We start from the raw sequence: 18644 nt of genomic DNA, 5'->3' as shown, positions 1-18644 counted from the left end.
GTTGCAACAGAGATAAGTTCAAAATAGGCTTTATAAGCAGTAGTTAATACAAGGGTACACATTTTAAATTGCATATATAATTGTGAGGTTATCCAAATATATAATCTCCAAATTATAAAACATAGCCTTTAAACTCATATTCTGGTTTTAAAAACAACTTTATTTAGAACAATTCAGTGTACTGATTTCCTAGGATTATTAGTTTGCATTCCAAAAATATAAACAGATAAAAAGAACAACATAAAAAAGTATTACACTGCAATATTAATATGAACTGATATTTATAAATAAAAATGATTTATTTTTGTTTAAATGGCCATATTCACTATTGTGGCATATTTTGATAATTTATTTGAACAACCTGGTTTGTGTCAGTTAACTTAATTAGAAGACACTTCTTTAATTAATTTATAAACCGGTTAAGTGAGAGATTCTTCCTTTTCCGTCTAGCCTTCATGAATAATGTGCTATTCTTAACCAATAATTATCACGTTATTGACGATACCATTTACTTCTTCGGAGAAGAGAAACATCTTAATAGTTTTTTTCCTAATATCTATCAAATTCTTCACATTTTGCCAAATGTATAACAAGATTTGATATAAAAAACATCTGTTCACTTCTGGCGATCTCTTTTTTGCTTCTACCGGTGGGTGGGACGTGAACCGGAAGTGACGAAGGTGACGAATATTCGTCACATTTTACGTGGCTTAAAATATAGTTTTTAAACTACGTAAAACTACTTTTTATTTTTTTTAATTGTTCTCAGTCTCAAAAACTTCACAAAATGTTTATACGATAACAGTTTGAGCCGTCGTTGATTTATAAATACAGGTTTTTAAGAAAATTGAAAACTAGTTTGACCTCAATACCCAGGATGCATTGCGCTCTTGCCATCTTGTCGAGTGGTTGGGTCAGAAGAGCGGCAGGCAGCAGTTAGCTACCAATTAGCTTAGTTCTCCACTGGCTGTGGTAAAGTGGTTATCTGTCAGCTAGCTGCTACTAGCAGCTGCCAAAAGTGAGCTGTCCAGACAGAGAGAGGCGACACTTCACCGACTTTGAGACGTTTTCTCTGTCTCTTGCTGGAGTTTATGTTCTTTTTGGACAGACAATGGATTTGTTTACATCATGATGTCGCACATGCTGGTACCGGAGTAGGGAAAACTAGCTAACATCAGCTAACTCTGCTAGTCTACACTTATAGCTGAGAGAGAACACCGGGCCCGCCTCAGACTAAAGTACCGGTGGCAGCTGCTGAACAAGAACTTCAACAAAGGCCTGCTTCCAACTTCGCTGCCGGGACACAGGGCAGGCCGACGAGGTGTCAGAGAGGCCGGGGTAGGAGCAGCAGTCGCCGCGGAAGGTTTCGGGAGTTTCGCAGGGTCTGTCCCCGGTTGTGACACCTTTCTCCGACAAGAGAGAGGAAGATACACGTTATGGAAATGTCCTGTGACGGTACGTGTCTGTGTCACATCCCTCAACTGTGAGTTACTTCGCAAGACATTAGTCCAGCACTTTATTTCACCGGGAGCTGACAGACCCGAGACAAATAGTCAACATGTCGAAAATGCCGGCGAAGAAGAAAAGTTGTTTTCAGATCACGAGTGTAACGCAGGCTCAGGTGGCGGCCAGCAGCATCACGGACGATACTGAGAGCCTGGACGACGAGTCCCGCACAGAGGACGTGTCGTCGGAAATATTTGATGTTTGTCGGGCAGACCTTGGGGTGTGTGAGAGGAGCTCTTCAGAGGAAACCTTAAACAGCGTTACGTTAGGGGAGCCTCCGGACGGCCAGACGCCCTCCACGGGTCCTGTCAACGGGGGACTCTGTTATAAAAGTATAGGCACTGGTCGTGTCACCCCACATAATGTAGCAGGAAGTGTGCCTGTGCCTGCTACAACTCAGCCTTTTGTTCCGAGCCCAGCCACCCATCCGCCAGTCACCAGTACAGTCCCTGCTGCCAGTGTGGCTCACACAGCTCCTGGGAACACAACCAGCTGCAGTTCCCGTTTCAGGGTCATTAAACTTGACCATGGCACTGGTGAGCCCTTCAGGCGGGGCAGGTGGACATGCACTGAGTTCTATGAGAGAGATTCAGATTCAAATCGGACTGTGGATAGCATAAAGCCAGCTGTGACCCTTGATCACAGTACAGACAGGGACAGTGGGCAAGGGGCCACCTGTAACTCTGTGGTTATTAGCTGTACTTTTTCTGCACAGGCTTTGGAGAACACCTCTGACAGTGGCTACTCTGTTGCCCATCCCGCTCACTCCAACCATTCAGAGCCTCTGCAGCAATTGTACAGCTTGTCTCCTCAGATAGGGAATGGAGCAAGTGCCTTTCACCCCACAGGGTATCCACCTACAGCATCCCAACAGGCCCAGACCTTCCTCTCTAACAGCCTCAATGGTGTGCACCATGGTGGTCCTATTATGCCTCCTGCCATGCAGGCCCAACAGTTTGCCTATTCTACTCCTCCTCCTGGCCACTCATCTGGCCAGCAGGACTATCGTCAGCAGCACTTTGTCTCAAGCACTCAAAACCTTCCAATATCTGCCCTCTCTATGGGGCCTCTAACCAGCCAGGTATCATCGCCTCTAATCCCCCCTGCTGGTGCTGGGGCCCAAGTGCCAGGTGGAGAGGCAGCCTCAGCCCAGGGGCTTCTGATGCAAGCAGGCAATACAGGAAGTGGCCAACAGTATGTCAGCCAGACTCAGCCTTCAGGAGGGTTAGGCATTGCCCCTGCACCTTCAGTCCTCACCTCCTCCTACAACAGTGTCCAGAACGCACCTGCCACAGTGCCCAATGCAAACCACAACAACCCTCCGGGAGCTCCAAGTCAGGGGCCCAGCACAGGAGGGCTTGTAAAGCCCCAAGGAGTCCACAGAGGAGCAACAACAGGCCTTCCCTCCATCTTCAGCAACCATGTAGAAGATAGCAGGCAGAAGAAGTCTGATGGACTCCCTCAGCGCAGCGCCATTGTGATGCCAGGGAAAGATGGTGTAATACCTTTCCTCACCGGTGGCTTCAACCTTCCCAATCCTGCTGTCAACAGTCTGTTTGGCATCCACATAACCATGGATGTGGATGAGGACAGGTAAGAAGGCTTAAAACTAAAAATCAGCTTTGTGAAATAAGTCCACTTCCTTTAACCTTTTTGCTCGGCTGTGGTAAATGCAATATTATAGCGTTGACATCAGTTTTTCTATGAGTCTCTTAACCTGGAATAGCACTGATAAATAGTTTGAGGTACTAAATGTTTCTAGAAGTTTTCCCTCATTGAAAATTATTTTTGCATTCTAATGCAGTATGGTTGTGCTCCACACTGTGGAGGAAGCTTCTCCCTTCATAGGCACACTTTAACAGTTTGGTTGTACTTAAGGAACAAAACAGTTCTTATAAGTTTATGTTGCTAAGTCTAAAGTTGTAAAGAGAGAATGTGGGGGTTAGACAGGTAGTGAGTGAGCAAATTAAAACTGGCAGAGACAAGAGGAATATAAGACACAAAACATTGGATAGTAACTTGCCTCTTTACACACCCATAGCCCCCTCCCTCTAGCCTCTATTCAACCATATAGGCTCTTTGGGTTTAGGGGGGCGTTACAAGCATCTGGATAAGTTATAACACAGGCAGTAGCTGTGTTTTCTAGCTGAGAAGGGGATAACTCTCCAAACGTAGGTGGTTGTTTTTATTCTCCAGTCTGTCTAGGAGAGACAGTTGGCACACTTACCCTGGGCTATTATCCCAGCCTCACAACTTAATACTTTGTAAATACAAAGTCTTCCTTTGCTTTTAGTGCTCTCCTATTGTACACACTGCAGCTATTTTTGGGGTCTGTCCAATGGTCTTCACACAGCTTGAGCTGAAGTGTTGCCACTCTTGGCCATTGCAGCAAGAGAAGGATAGGCATTGTTTGAGCCAAGAATTACCTAAATGGGATTGACACACACACACACACACACACACACACACACACACACACACACACACACACACACACACACACACACACACACAGTATTTCCTGTATTTATATTATTCATATCTCCCTCAGACTTTATCAATTTTGCTCTCTTCTCTTTTCAGTGCTTATTATGAATAGTAAAGCCTCAGAAAGAAGTGTGTGTTTATGTGCATTTGGAGGTTGAGGCCAGATTTCTTTATATTACTTATTTCAGATTTTCCAGAAGCTAATCATTGTTTACTGAGAGAGAGTCAGTATCACACATGTAATGACGCTGTGCAGAGGGCAGAAACATTGTGCATCGTCCCTGATTTAATGAGGAACAGCCAGTGCCCGTTTCCTAGTAATCTCTGTGTGCCAATGTGTGTGTGTGTGTGTGTGTGTGTGCAAGAGGGATGACACCAGTGGCTGTCTGCGTAGCTATGGTGACCCTGGCAGCAGGAGGTGGAGAGGACAGACGCACACCTGTTGCAATGATAGTGGGCATGTAAGCCACCTGACAGAGCCAGGCTGAATCAGCAGGACGCTGTGTGCCTGCTGCTCTGAGTCCTTAGGCGCTTTCACACCGGAGTACTTTTACCCGTACTTTTCCCGTTTAGTTCCGTTAGTGCCTGGAATTTTGCATTCACACCAAAAAGAGAACTTAGTTCGGAGAACTTTTACCCCAATTTGTAGTGCCTGCTAGAGAGGTGGGACTATCCTGGGGAGAAAAAAAGTACCCATTTCTATTGGCTGGGCGAATTGCAAACTACGGCCCGTAAAGTTCTGAAAAGTTTTTTTGAAGCCGCCATTGTATTTGCTGGCATTAGCATTATTAGCATTAGCATTAGCCCCGCGCACCAACGGAGAAAGAATAACTTATGGCAACACAAAAAAAAACATTGGAATGATGAGGAGGTGTCGGCGTTCTGGCGATTTACTAGAAGGCTTCAGTGGAAGCTGCTGGGACTCCCAGCAGCCAGTCCCCAACTCCGGGGACTTTGGGCGGCAGTATACGCCGTGAAGTTGTTTGCGGCCTGCCAGTAAACCCAAAGCAGAAGAAGAAGAAGTGACGTCAGCGGCTTCATTTGCGTAATCTTCCCTTAGGGAACTTATTCCAGTGTGAACGCGATCGGCTCTTAGTTCCATGGTGGTACTAAGTGCTGGCACTGATGCCCCGGCCACACGAGGACGAAAACGGCTAAACGCATAGGATTAACGCAATCGCAAAAAAAGCTTCCGTCCACACGCAATATTCACCGGATAGTGTCTGCCCACACGAGACACCTCCGTTTAGCTCCAACCGCTGGAGAAGCTGCAGTACATATGCAGGAGCCTGTACGTGGCGCTGTAACTTCCTCCACAAAAGCAGCGAAGAAGCATGGTTGTCATGGTTGCCCTTCTCTTTATTCCGCGGTGGGGGCCAAGGGAACCGGGCAGAGTTTTTCGCCAGTCAACGTGTATTAAAGTTTAAATCTTCCGACAAAATTATAAAAGTGCTGGTCAAAGGTCTTCTTTGTTATTTATTGAGCTTTAAAACAAATGAATAACGACTCTATATAATATAATAATAAAATACACGGAGCCTCTCTTTTTCCACCCTCTCTTCGGACAGCTCAGTGTCTGTTTCATGCAGCAGCTGATCCAGTAATGAGTGACCCGGCCGACAATAAAAATAAACATATTTATAACTAGTTTAGGTAGTTTGAGAGATGTCTCCGTCCTGTCAGATTAGACTTCACTCGCGTTTATGTCCATATCGAGAGAAAGATAAATAATCTGAATTCAGTTTGCAGTTTACTTTGACGCGGGGGTGAGCAGCAGAGGTGGGGAGAGGCGGGGCTATTGCCTCATCATTATCAGAAAATGATCGTATAGGGCGTACACACGGAGCCGTTGGACCCCCCCAAAGTGTTGCGTATGCCGTTCTAACCACGTTATCATTTCCGCAGTCGCTTAGTGCCGTATTCGGTCGTCCTCGTGTGGCCGAAAGGTCTATATGACACTAAACAGTAACGCAAACGACCGTTTTCGTCCTCGTGTGGCCGGGGCATAAGTGCTGGGCACTAAGTATGGCAAAGTACTTGGTGTGAAAGCTGCTCTTGTTAGGCCGTCCATGTTGACACATCAGCCTAATGAAGTGTTGACTCGTTGCTGACCAGTTAAGCATTTAAGCTACGCCTTCTTCTTCACTGCACACTTCTTCATTTTCCTGTCAGATTGGGAATCATAGATACTTAAAACTGGTCTTACAATGCTTTGTTAAATAGGGTCCAAAACTAGAGCAGCTATAATTAAAGTTTTTATTTTACGCCTTTTTAAATCTAATTGAACATCCTTGGTCTAGTCAGTAAATCAGCATAAATGTTTCGGAGCTTATTTTCATTTACTAAAAATGGTTTTCCTCAAAGTGTAGTCCAATTTGCAACACACTTCCTTGTTGTTCACTGTGACCCAAACTTTTGTACAATGCATCAGCACAGCAGGCTTGTTCCTATATTAGCTTGTTGGACATTAACGTTATGGACACTATGAAAAAAGGTTTATATTAAGACCGGATAAGCCCCCACTTTTTAGCACCTTTAAATTTAACCTAATTTGAACTCTCATCAGTTTTAATCACATGCCTTTCTTGTAAATCTCATCTAGCACCAAAATAAAACACCGTGACATATTTCATGGAACACACCCAAATATAACGGGACACAGATTTTGTAACTCTTCTCGTCAGAGGTGCATTGTTCTGTATACGAGTCAAATAATCTGTTTCATTGTTTGTTCCACTTTTGTGATGGACTCTAACTCAGAACAGAACCAAAGCATTGTGGGTGTGGAGTGGTGAGATTACAATGATTTCCCCTCAGTTTGTAATGGTTAGCATCTCTGCTCAGCTCTGCCAATAAAGTGATGAAGCTGCCTCTGGGAAAAATGAGTTTCCCTCAATGGGAGCATTTGGCCGTTAACTCAATTATTCCTCACAGGACACAGATTCCTCCCCTTCCCTTGTGTTATCTTAATTAAGAGTAATTATTAATTCATCATGTTTACTTTTCTTGGGCTAAAGAACACTTGTATTTCAATTGTACTAGGGATGCACGATAATTATCGGCCCGATAATTATCGGTCCGATATTAGGAATTATGACGTCATCCCGATAAACCCGATACCAGTATTAATAGCCCCGATAATATACAATATATTTTTTGGGTAAAAAAAAAGAAAAAAATATTGCGGTGTGGGTGGATTGGGATGAGGGGCGCTTGTTTTTCACTCGGCTCCTCCCGTTTTGCCAGTACTGTGGTATTAGTGGTTTAGGAAGAGGGGAGTTCTTCACAAATCCAGCGCTCCCTAACTCATGCCTGGCTGTGACGTAAATGGTGTGCGGCCGTGAAGCCAGGACAGTAAACAAACATGTCGTCGGTGGTATGGGCGTTGGAGCTATGTGCAACTCAAGGCATATGCTCGAACCGGAGCTGCCTGGACGCTGCAATCATGTTGCGCACTATCCGTGCGGAGTGTGCTGACTTTTCGTACAATGTCCCACTGTCTGGCTTCCTGCATAAAGTCAAGTGCTCGGCGCAGTTGTGGCGAAATGTCGCTCCTCTGTTTTAATTTAAACAGCTCCGTATATCCGTTAGCGCAGCTAGCTAGCACCAGATGCTAACAACAACAATGCACGTAAGGTCTCTCTCTCGCTCGCTCGGGCCACACATACACACACCCTCCCGGTCCTCCAGATGGCCAGTCGGTGCCTGCCGGTGAGCGTGGAAGTGTGGTCTGCCACAAGCGGGCGACAGGAGCGGGGCTGTCAGCATCAGCTTGTAGATGGTATTTTAAACTCGATGCGCTCTGAAACTACGGGGCGGCCGAGGAAAAAAAATACACATGCGTTAATCGCGTTAAAATAATTAGTGGCGTAAACATTTTTTTATTATCGGTATCGGTCTTGAGAAGCAGGAAGTTATCGGTATCGGTTTCAAAAAACCAATATCGTGCATCCCTAAATTGTACAGTGGCGAGGAATGCAGTCTGAAGTTAATTCCGGCATAAACATTAGCTTTTTATCATAACATTGTATTCAAAGGAGCAAAACAAGCTGTAATCCAAATGGATTTTTCAAAGTGAAAATATGAAATACATCATTGATTAATGTTAATTGTCGAGGATTGATTTGTACGGTGATAAGAACCTCCCTTCAGCCACCATGCCTCCTCATTTTAAAATACTGTCTTGCTTTTATGAGACTTTTACTCTTCTATTTGAAAGGGCTAGACGCAGGCACACCCTCCCTTCCTCTCCCTCACAAACAGCCTGACACTGTTGGTTGCTGTTTTTCTTGAGGCACGATAGTAATGTTGTAGCAAGGGCATGTCTTGGATGATGAGAAGGTGGATTGAATGATTATAGTACGTTTGCACCTCAAGGCTTTTTGAAAATGACCCTGCCTCACCTCTGTGCTCACATTCACACTTGAAACCCAGTTTAGCCACAGTCCTCTGTGAGCTTCTGAAGAGTATGAAATACAAGCCTGGGTGAAGGTTATTGTTCCTTGTCATCATAGGGATTCAAACCTTTTAACCATCTAGTCCCAAGTCGGGTTTTATAAACTTGAGTTTGTTTCTACCGGAATTAAAGACTGCCGTTTATATCGGCAAACAAAACCATGAACTTGGGCCAACAAAAGGAAAGTAAACTAGCTGCTGTGTTTACAAACCTGCTCAACTTGCCTGATAGCCGACATATGATGTCACACTGCAATTGTGGAAACTCAAACACCTACAAGATTAATTTCTCCTCACACACATTGAATGTCACACAACATTGCAATATGATTTGAAGCTTTCTGAAAGGTCAGCTGTGAGTCTATATTGGTTGAATTGTGAGCCATCCATCTCCAACTATGGTGACTGCAGAGGCGCCTGCACTTTGAATTAACAATGGTTAAATTGGTTGAGTCATCTTGGGAAGAAACACTTGAAGTTTCTCTTTTGTGAAGTTGGACAAGCATAAGTGTTGAATGTTGCACAGGTGTGCCTTAGAATAGCCACAATAAAAGGCCACTCTGAAATGTGCAGTTTTGCTTTATTGGGGGAGTCTGAAAACCAGTCAGTATCTGGTGTGAGGGGTAAGATTAGGGTTAGGGTAATGTTGTGAATTGAGTGGCCCATGGTGGTGGTGGGGTTATGGTATGGGCAGGCGTATGTTATATGGACGACGAACACAGGCCACTCGATTCACAACATTACCCTAACCCTACCCCTACCCCTCACACCAGATACTGACTGGTTTTCGGACATGGCATGGTCTTTTCTGTGTTAGAGTTTTACTCCCTACAGGGTGTACTTTGAGGGTTTTTGACTTTGCAGACCGTTTACATGCATAAAAACCTTCATAACACACAAGGGGATGGGTAATAACCAGAAAAGCATGACATGGGACCTTTAACTTTGCAATGCTGATGTTCTGTCCCTTCAGGCCTCCTTTCAAAACCACTCTCCCAAAATGATCATTATGAACGTTAACAACAGAGATGGCTATTGTTAGTCATTGTTCATTTAAATGAACTCCCATGACATACATTGTAAACCAAATAATAATCACAAAGGGCTTTCATTTCAATGTAAGATTTTTAAACAAAAAACACTTATATTGCTTGTCTACAACATTTGCTTAAACTACATCCCCAGAATCGTAAGAAAATTAGATTTCTTCTTTCATTATGTCAATTTAATTGAGTTGTCTTCATTGTTTGTCTGAATATGCATTAATACTTGTACTGTAGCGCCTCTGAACATTTCCCCTCTTGGCAGTTTGACAGTTTAACACAAAGGGGGAGGGAGTGAGGACAGGGTGGGATGGAGAGTCAGGTGTGTGTGCGTGAATGTGTGTGTGTTGTAGTTTGTTTGCTGCAGTGCCTGGAAACAAGGGAGCAGCTTATTTTCCACAGATAGCTGACCTGCCTGAACTTCCAGGGGACACATTCCAGGATCCCTGAATGGCTGTGATTGTGGGACGCCCTGGGCTGAGCAGACGGGTCTGCGCCGGCTCTGTTTTTGGGTTGGACCACACGACCTGCCCCCAGCCGGTCTCCCTCTAATGTGTCTCTTCTGTTTCTTTTCTTTTTGTCTCTCCCTAACACAATCTCCATTTGCTGATGCAATCATTGTCTTTTCTACTTCAATTAAATGAAGGAGGGAAGCCTTGATACGATTAAAAGAAATCTCTCTTCTCTTTGCTATTGAATTGATGTAGAAGTGTTGGTGTTGAGCAATCACTATCCTTTTATTTTAGAAGCATCATAATAACTAGTGGTGCTTTCAATGATGTCTACTGGAACTACCCTCACAGAGCTCATTTACAATTTTCATCTGATTTGGTTACCATAGAGAACGCTCCTCTTGCGCAGAGCCAGAATAATGCATCTGTCCTTGTTACCAGTCTGTCCCTCCCATATTAACAACAGTGGGCTTTGAGCTGAGGGGTTGTGTGGTGTTCGAGTGTATTTGTTGTTACTTTTGCTAAGGATAATAGCAGCTTGAATATTGAGTATATTGGCAATCGCCACTTGGGCTAACACTGGCTGTACTAAAACATTCGGCCAAACCATAGTATAAATCACAAATATTCAAAGTCACTATCTTCAGAGTAAGCATAGTCAATCATTTGTGGCTTGCTCATAATGTTGTAGAGTGACAGGGTGTCCGCGGGGTCTTAAAAAGTATTAAAAGTTGATAAATCAATTTAGAGAAAATTAAGGCTATTAAAAAGTATTAAATGTCATTTTCCAAGGTATTAAGAAGGTTCACAGCAACGACAACATGAAACACCCTTTAATTTACTGAAACAAAATGTCGGGAAACCCCCTCAAGGTGGCCCATGCATAGCGTGCCATAAAATGCTGCTTCTTATTTTAAGTTCCGTTGCCTTGCTCCCCTCTGTGTGGGGGTGGGGGGGGTTATCTGCTGGTGGACTACCTGAGAGATATACAGCAGGAGAACACGCCGTCCACCGCGGAGAATAAACAGGACAACCATGCTCCGGGGTCTTCTTCGCTGCTTTTGGTGTATTGTGTGGCGGCAGCAGCAGCGCCACTTACAGGCCTGGCATATGTACTACAGCGTTTCCAGCATTTCCAGCGGTCTAGTGTGAACGGACACGGTAATGAATCGAATACGTGTGAACGGAAGACTTTTTTGCGTTTGCGTATGCGTTTTACTGTATGCGTCCTCGTCGGGCCGGGGTCTAAGCCAAACTATATCCGGTCACAGAGATCTGCTATTTTAAAGTAAGGTCAACACATATCGACCCTAAATATAGTCTATATTAAGAACGAGAAAAGTCTTAACATATATATCGTTTTTTGTAAACATATGACAAATATGTGAGGGTGATGACGTCAGAGCATCGTCCTATGTGCCGGGCTTAGCCCCGGACAGCCCCAGCCCAATTTAACCCCTGGGTATTTGTGAGGGAGCTCCTATATGGCATTGCCCCGCTGAAGCTCACCAAAGTTTAATATATTTCATAGTTCAAAGTTTTGTCAATTGTTTTGTTTATTGGTCAAATACTGGTTTCTAAAGGTTTCTGAGGAGTTTTACTGGAATGATAGAGCACAGAGTACAGAAGCAACAAAGCAGCATACTGCATTAAACCTGACCTTCACAGAGAGGTTGAAGTTCATGTGGAGAGGAGGCTTCAGTAGTCTGTCTGCACTCTGTTTAGTTGTGCTATCTTACAATCAATATAGTAAATGTGAGGTAAAGTGTGTCGCCAATGTAACCGGTTAGAACTCGAAGTTGCGATGAGGTCTTAAAATGTATGGGAAGGGTCTTAAAAAAGGTCTTAACAGGTATTAGATTTGACTTCAGGATTCCTGCATATACCCTGAGTGAGTATAACGAAAGGAATTCGTTTTAAGAGGCTGCAGTTACCTGTTGAACATCTACAGCAGTGTACTGTGTTCGTCGATTTTGTGTGTCCAAAATAAAATACCCTGATCCACAGCATCTCAGTGCACCATCTCTGAGGGGTTTAAATTCATCAGTCCACCATGTGTTTTTAAATGAATGGCCTTTCTTTACCCAAATTCAACGCCAGATAGTCCTTGTTAATATAGTCAAGAACTATTGCTGGATTCTTAGCCCAAAGCCCGGATAAGGCCTGACCTATGGCCAGGCTGCAATTTCTCAAAATTCCAACAGGCTTGAATGTGGCGGTTTTGCACTGATTTCTCTATGTTTTCGGTTTCTCTTGGCAATGACATATAAGAGTTGCGCAGTGCTGAACATTCGGCAGGAGAACATGATGCAGGTTGGAGATTGTGTCCAAGTATCTGTTACCACACTGAAAATACTTTAGCTTGAAGCTTCATCGATTCGTTTGATATTCAAATACCAGCATGATTATTGAAAATAACTTAAAAAATCATTGTGTGCTATAGTCGTCCTCTCATCCCTTCTTTCAGGTTTTTACTCAAGCTTGGGCTCCTGCTTGGGTCAGCTTAGACAGAAACTATGCAGGTTCATTCAGTGTCGGGCCTGATCTCTTGGCCCGGTCGTAGCTCGAATTAAGAACTAGGCGGCTTTGAGAAGCACATACGTTTTAAACGGCTATCTGAAATGTTACTATTAGTTTGATCTAGACATCGTCAAAGTCTATCTTTGTGAAACTGGTTAGCTTCGTATATAAATAGTTACGTTGAGACTGGAGACATCATCCTTATTTTAAATAAGGGCCGTTTTGAAATGTTCTAACATTTTATAGACAAAACATCAATAAAGATTTTCAGTTTGAGCCATAGTGCTCACTTTAATAAAGAAATCTGTTGTTTCATTGTTAAATAACAGCATGCAAGTCTTGAGCTAAACACCTGTAGCCTCTGGCTGTTTCTGGTGACATTGACATATGTGTGTGTGCTGCTTCTGCTGCAGACCTAAAACTACAGCATGGAACACACCGTCAAGGGTGATATCTTTAAGTACTCTAACACTTGTTTGAACTTTCCAAATGGGTAATTCAAGTAACAAGTCTTGCTTATTTCCGATTTTGTCTCTTGCCCGGGTTGGTTTACGGTAAAGTCAGATATTTTGATACAAAGTTGAGGAAGTGAAAGAGAGAAACTACCACTGGGCAGAACTGGCCCCATGTCTGCTTGTCTTTCTAATTGTAAGCAATAATATATCTCAATGTGCAGGGGTGAGACATAGTATATGTTTAGGAGCAAATAAAGCACAAACGGGAAGGGGAAGAAGAAAAAAAATGTAAATGAGTTGGGTTAAATAGAAGTGGTAAGGTGATTCAGCAGTTCTGGGGCAATCCCTTTTTTGGAGGCTTTTAAAGAGCTGACCACAGATCTGAGCCAGAGATGTCTTCAGCTCTAAATAGGCTAACCAGTTGCTGGAGAAAATGTTTCACTGTGTGTCTCAGCCATTCATTTAAGTGGGAAGCAAGGGTTTAACAACGGTTTCAGTGCATGCACATATACCCCGAGCCCCGAGATGACTGAATACTGAGTAATGAGGATGTGTGGAAAGCATGGCAGGCAGCTGCATTTGAGTCATCCATCCTCTCTGGGCTCTAACTCGCTTTCAATGGGTGTCGTCTACTGATCTGGTTCACTGGTGCTAGTGACTGTTCATTTGTTCTGTGTGTGTGTGTGTGTTTGTGTGTGTGTGTCCTGGTATGACAGTGTGGGATTGGCAGAGAGAGTAGAAGAGAGGCTCCAAGAGATTTTAGGGGGTGTTCATGTTTGTCTTCTTCTCTGCGTCTCCAGGGTCTGGGAGTTTTTCTTCTTCAGTGTTTTTAATTTACCCTTCACTGCCTGGTTTGTTTTGTTTTTTCAGTCCATCTCAACCTTCTTCAGAAGGGGTTTTCTGTGGGTAGTAAAGTAGGGATAGAACATGGTCCTTGAATCCACGTGTGACTGGTTTGAATGTTTCGATACCACACTTCTCCATTTCTTTCGACAGAGAAGTGATGGGGAGTATCTTGTGATACTAAGGCCAGACTGGAGCTAGATTTGAGTCAAAGTTCTTTGTCAATATCTGAGGGATTTAAATCCTATTTAAATCAAAGGAGTAAAACATTTTTTTTCTTCTCAAGGATCCCTTGAATTGGATATCGAAAAGTATTACCAAGAAGGAAAAGCAAATAGTCGATTTATTAAGAAGTGAGATTGCATAAATTAAAGCTGCAATGATTTATCTTGCCGTTATTAGTTTAATTATTCGATTGTTTGTTTTCTAGATTTTACCTCAACCCCCTCAAAATCCAGAAGTGATTTATTTGCCTCGTCTATCATACAGGCATTTCTGGCATTTTTGTTTGAAAAACGATACTGACAATGAATTAATAACACATTCGGTATCAATACCTATATTCATATAGATTGATATCTATCTATATTGTTCTCATCCAGTAAGTAGCATAACCTGCCCTAAAGGCCAACTAAGGTCATATCTGTTCTACAAGTTGAATCAAACAGTGATGCAGGAAATGCAAATCTGTCAGGGTGCTTTTTTTCTTTCTTCAGATGAGTAAAGCGCAGGTTTTGCAAGAACCTCCGTTTCCTGCTTCGCTTTGATGTCCGTTTTCGTATTCTGTCAAGCACTTCCTCTGTTGTCTTCTTCCTCTTCTTTTTCTCAACTCAACTTGGTTGTCTCGAGCACGTTCTTGCAAGGAAATGGATATGAGTCATTGTTGCTGGTTAGAGTGACAGTTTATTAGCTCATTTTAGTCGGTGGTGCCTAACAGATGGCACCTTAGCCTATCGGTGATTCAGGTTTGATTTGTTATAAGTGCCTGAACTCGTCCTCCTTTTCACCCGGTGAAGCCACCCATATATTATCGCTAAGCTTTCAACAAATGACTTCCTTTAATTATATGGTTTTAAGTGTGTGTGTGTGTCAAACTATTGCCACATAGGATATGACAATTATTTTCATAACTCTTTGTTGAACCATATTGTGTCATGCTGTCGTGAATCAGATTCTGCTCACTTGATTTCTTTGGCCAAACATGCTGAAGTTGTCATTGTGATCATCAGAAGCCTGTTTTGAATTGGTTACTCAAACACTGCGAGTCTTTTTAAGCCTTATGAAAACCTCCATTAGGCATGTTGACCTCCTAGTTAGCATCAGGGTGAGGTGTGAAGACTTGTCTTTCTGAACTTTCACACTGTCATGCCTCTGTATTCCTCATCTGAGTCAGACTCTAAGTTTAACCTGTTAAAACATTTCGACCACATTCTTATCTTCCTTACAACTGTGTAACAGGAACACAGGTGAAAGTAACATCACATGTTAGCACTAGGGATGCACGATAATTATCGGCCCGATAATTATCGGTCCGATATTAGGAATTATGACGTCATCCCGATAAACCCGATACCAGTATTAATAGCCCCGATAATATACAATATATTTTTTGGGTAAAAAAATACTGCGGTGTGGGTGGATTGGGATGGGGTGCACTTGTTTGTCACTCGGCTCCTCCCGTTTTGCCAGTACTGTGGTATTAGTGGTTTAGGAAGAGGGGAGTTCTTCACAAATCCAGCGCTCCCTAACTCATGCCTGGCTGTGACGTAAATGGTGTGCGGCCGTGAAGCCAGGACAGTAAACAAACATGTCGTCGGTGGTATGGGCGTTGGAGCTATGTGCAACTCAAGGCATATGCTCGAACCGGAGCTGCCTGGATGCTGCAATCATGTTGCGCACTATCCGTGCTGAGTGTGCTGACTTTTCGTACAATGTCCCACTGTCTGGCTTCCTGCATAAAGTCAAGTGCTCGGCGCAGTTGTGGCGAAATGTCGCTCCTCTGTTTTCATTTAAACAGCTCCTTATATCCGTTAGCGCAGCTAGCTAGCACCAGATGCTAACAACAACAATGCACGTAAGGTCTCTCTCTCGGGTCACACATACACACACCCTCCCGGTCCTCCAGATGGCCAGTCGGTGCCTGCCGGTGAGCGTGGAAGTGTGGTCTGCCACAAGCGGGCGGCAGGAGCGGGGCTGTCAGCATCAGCTTGTAGATGGTATTTTAAACTCGATGCGCTCTGAAACTACGGGGCGGCCAAGGAAAAAAAATACACATGCGTTAAAATAATTAGTGGCGTTAATTTTTTTTAATTATCGGTCTTGAGAAGCAGGAAGTTATCGGTATCGGTTTCAAAAACCCAATATCGTGCATCCCTAGTTAGCACTGCACTAAAAACCCTGTGAGGTTATTTTTGTTTTTAAAAAAACCCACATTTTCTATTGATATTTATACCATAAATGTTAATCAAACATCGCTTTGCTCTCTTCTCACCCTGCCTCCGTGCGCTGCTCTAAAACTTTTACCATTTTGATACCCTCGGCTCCGGCTTGAATTAGGGCATCCAAAAAGACGTGTTCCTTTGATTTCAGGGAACTACAACTGAAAGGTCAGTGCATTTTATCATTGAAGTAGGTGCAAACATGTTTGTCAGTGTGAAAGTCCCTGGGATGTCCATTTCATGTGTATGAGAGGCCTTCAAAGACACTAGGCCTGCTGGAAAATGTAATATTTGATAGGATACCTCTCTTCAGTCAGCAGAAATTACTTTTATCCACTGTTGTGTGGATGCTGAAAGACCACATACAACTACTAAGTAGTCAGCTAGTAAACGCATTGCTCTGCAGAACCATTGATAGCCAGAAACTCCTCAGTATGACTGTAGTGTGGTTAAGTTAAAGCAGGAAAACACAGGACAGAAAAGGTGCGATACAAGAATGAAAGGATTTGTTGGGCTCAAAGACAGAATTTCTGTCAAAAATGTCAGGTTTTTTTAAAGCATTATCCATTTTTAACAAACAAGAACCTCCAAATAACCTTGGCACTGTACACTTCCTGTACTAGAGCCCACTTTAGATCTAGGAAAGTTTACCTTAGGGCAGTCACTGTAATGCCAACAAGACACACCCAGGGTACGATATGTAAGAGAAGTTGTTTGTAAACGTTAACAAGAATCTGCTGAGACATGAATACCCAGGCAACCATCAGTACAACAGCTGAAAGGGACTTGGATCAAAGCCAAAGTATTGTATTGAACAGTTGCAATAACCCTAACATGGCTAGAAATATGGCTTCTGGGACCATGTATAACAGACTAAAGGAGGCTATGGTAAGGTTTTTTTGAATCAATAACTCGATACAGATGGATGAAACATTTCAGCCCTAATAGTGTTGTCATTACAGCGATCACATGTAACACATCTTCCAACCTAATTAAATACATTTGATGCTGTGTTCAAGACTTAAGGTTGTCTAATTGCTTATAGCCCAAACTTGATAATAAAGTGAGTTAGATTTTTACATTTACCAGGAATTAGCAGTATGTCTAATCAATCGCTGGCCTTCCCGCTCGACCCCATGCAAAGTCACTGAATAGTGACAGTCCAGTGTCATTACACAGCAGCTGACAAGCTGAGGCAGAAGCAGACCTCAGGGCCAGTATGACAGAGTTCACTTGGCCAGCGGCACGCTTCAGAAACCAATTCTACACTTTGTTTAACCGGCGGAGTCAATGAACTTGAGCCTGGCTCAGTGAAATTGAGAGGGTGGCTTTGTTGCTCCAGGCTGATGCTATCAGCGGCCTACCATCTGAATGAGACCCCCCTCGATCCTGAATTATACTGACTCATCTTCACTCATAGTAACAATTATGTGTAACCAGAGCAGAAATTAACACCCTCTGCTTACGAGAATGCTCATACCAGTGTGACATAGTTTCTCTCGTCTTTCCCTGACTTTACATGTTTGCTTGTCTTTGCTGAGGTGTTGGAGCCTGCTCTAACATTGCTAATGCTTGAGCTGCGATCTTATATACTGAGGTTTTTGAAGATGACTCATAAATAACCCAACAGCCCTTTCTGCTCTGTCCTTCGGGCTGTAGCCTCTCACAGGAGAGTGGACAGGGATGTGTTGTTAGCTGCACAGCTGGAGTCTGCCTATGGCTGCAGGCCCCATGCAGAGGGTCAGGTCCTTTCTGCATGGGGCCTCATGCCTCTCTCTCCCACGGCATCTCCTAATCACAACATTATGAACTTCAACTGCTGGTCACATTTCAATCCTCCCCCTGCATTTGGCTCCAGACAAAACATATACTTATGTGATGTGACCAAGGAAAGTTTGGTCTGCATGACATGAACATGCAAATATATGGCATATGTACTGTAGTAGTATTTTCATGAAATATGTACATTATTCTTGCTAATACATGACTAAAATATCTCAATACTATTACTGAGACTTCGGCAAAAACCTTTAGGAAAAGTAATTGAATAATACATGACAGAAAACTTTACTTTTTTCATTCACAAAATAGAAAAATATATTTTTAGACAATGTCAATGCTGGGCAGTCTGTGATGTAAAAAGAAGCGTTGGCGTGGGTTAACACATTTCAATACAACACTGTCTTTCTTACACTACCAATACAGTTTTAACAGCAGGGTATCGTGATACCTTTTTAAGTGTGTTTACAGTGTGACACTAGTCACATGTGTGAAGGGATAAAGTCTGCTCAAGTCGTGCACATTCTACATCTTCAAAGAGGTGGTTGCAGGAAAAACACTTATTTTAAAGGGAGGGGAAGGAAGAAAATTGTATTTGTGTGCTTTCCATTGAAAGCAGAGGCTTTCCTCAAGTGACCCGAGGGAGTGTGTGCTCACTCAGGCCCA

The 18644-nt window shown here is 43.2% G+C and overlaps 1 protein-coding gene across 2 annotated transcripts in view; it reads left to right on the top strand.

Moving 5' to 3' along the window:
- Positions 1 to 889: 889 nt before the first annotated feature.
- tsc22d2 (TSC22 domain family 2) overlaps positions 890 to 18644 on the top strand; it is a 40920-nt gene continuing 23165 nt past the window's right edge. For both annotated transcript variants that reach the window (XM_034236406.1, XM_034236407.1), the window contains exon 1: positions 890 to 3099. In XM_034236406.1, the coding sequence (XP_034092297.1) occupies positions 1559 to 3099 (1541 nt within the window). In that variant the 5' untranslated portion in view covers positions 890 to 1558. The remainder of the gene's footprint in view (positions 3100 to 18644) is intronic.

This window comes from Gymnodraco acuticeps, unplaced genomic scaffold, assembly GCF_902827175.1.
Source record: "Gymnodraco acuticeps unplaced genomic scaffold, fGymAcu1.1, whole genome shotgun sequence".
In the NCBI taxonomy this organism is placed as follows: Eukaryota; Metazoa; Chordata; class Actinopteri; order Perciformes; family Bathydraconidae; genus Gymnodraco; species Gymnodraco acuticeps.
Note: the sequence above shows the minus strand (reverse complement) of the source record. Positions and strands in the feature narration are given on the sequence as shown.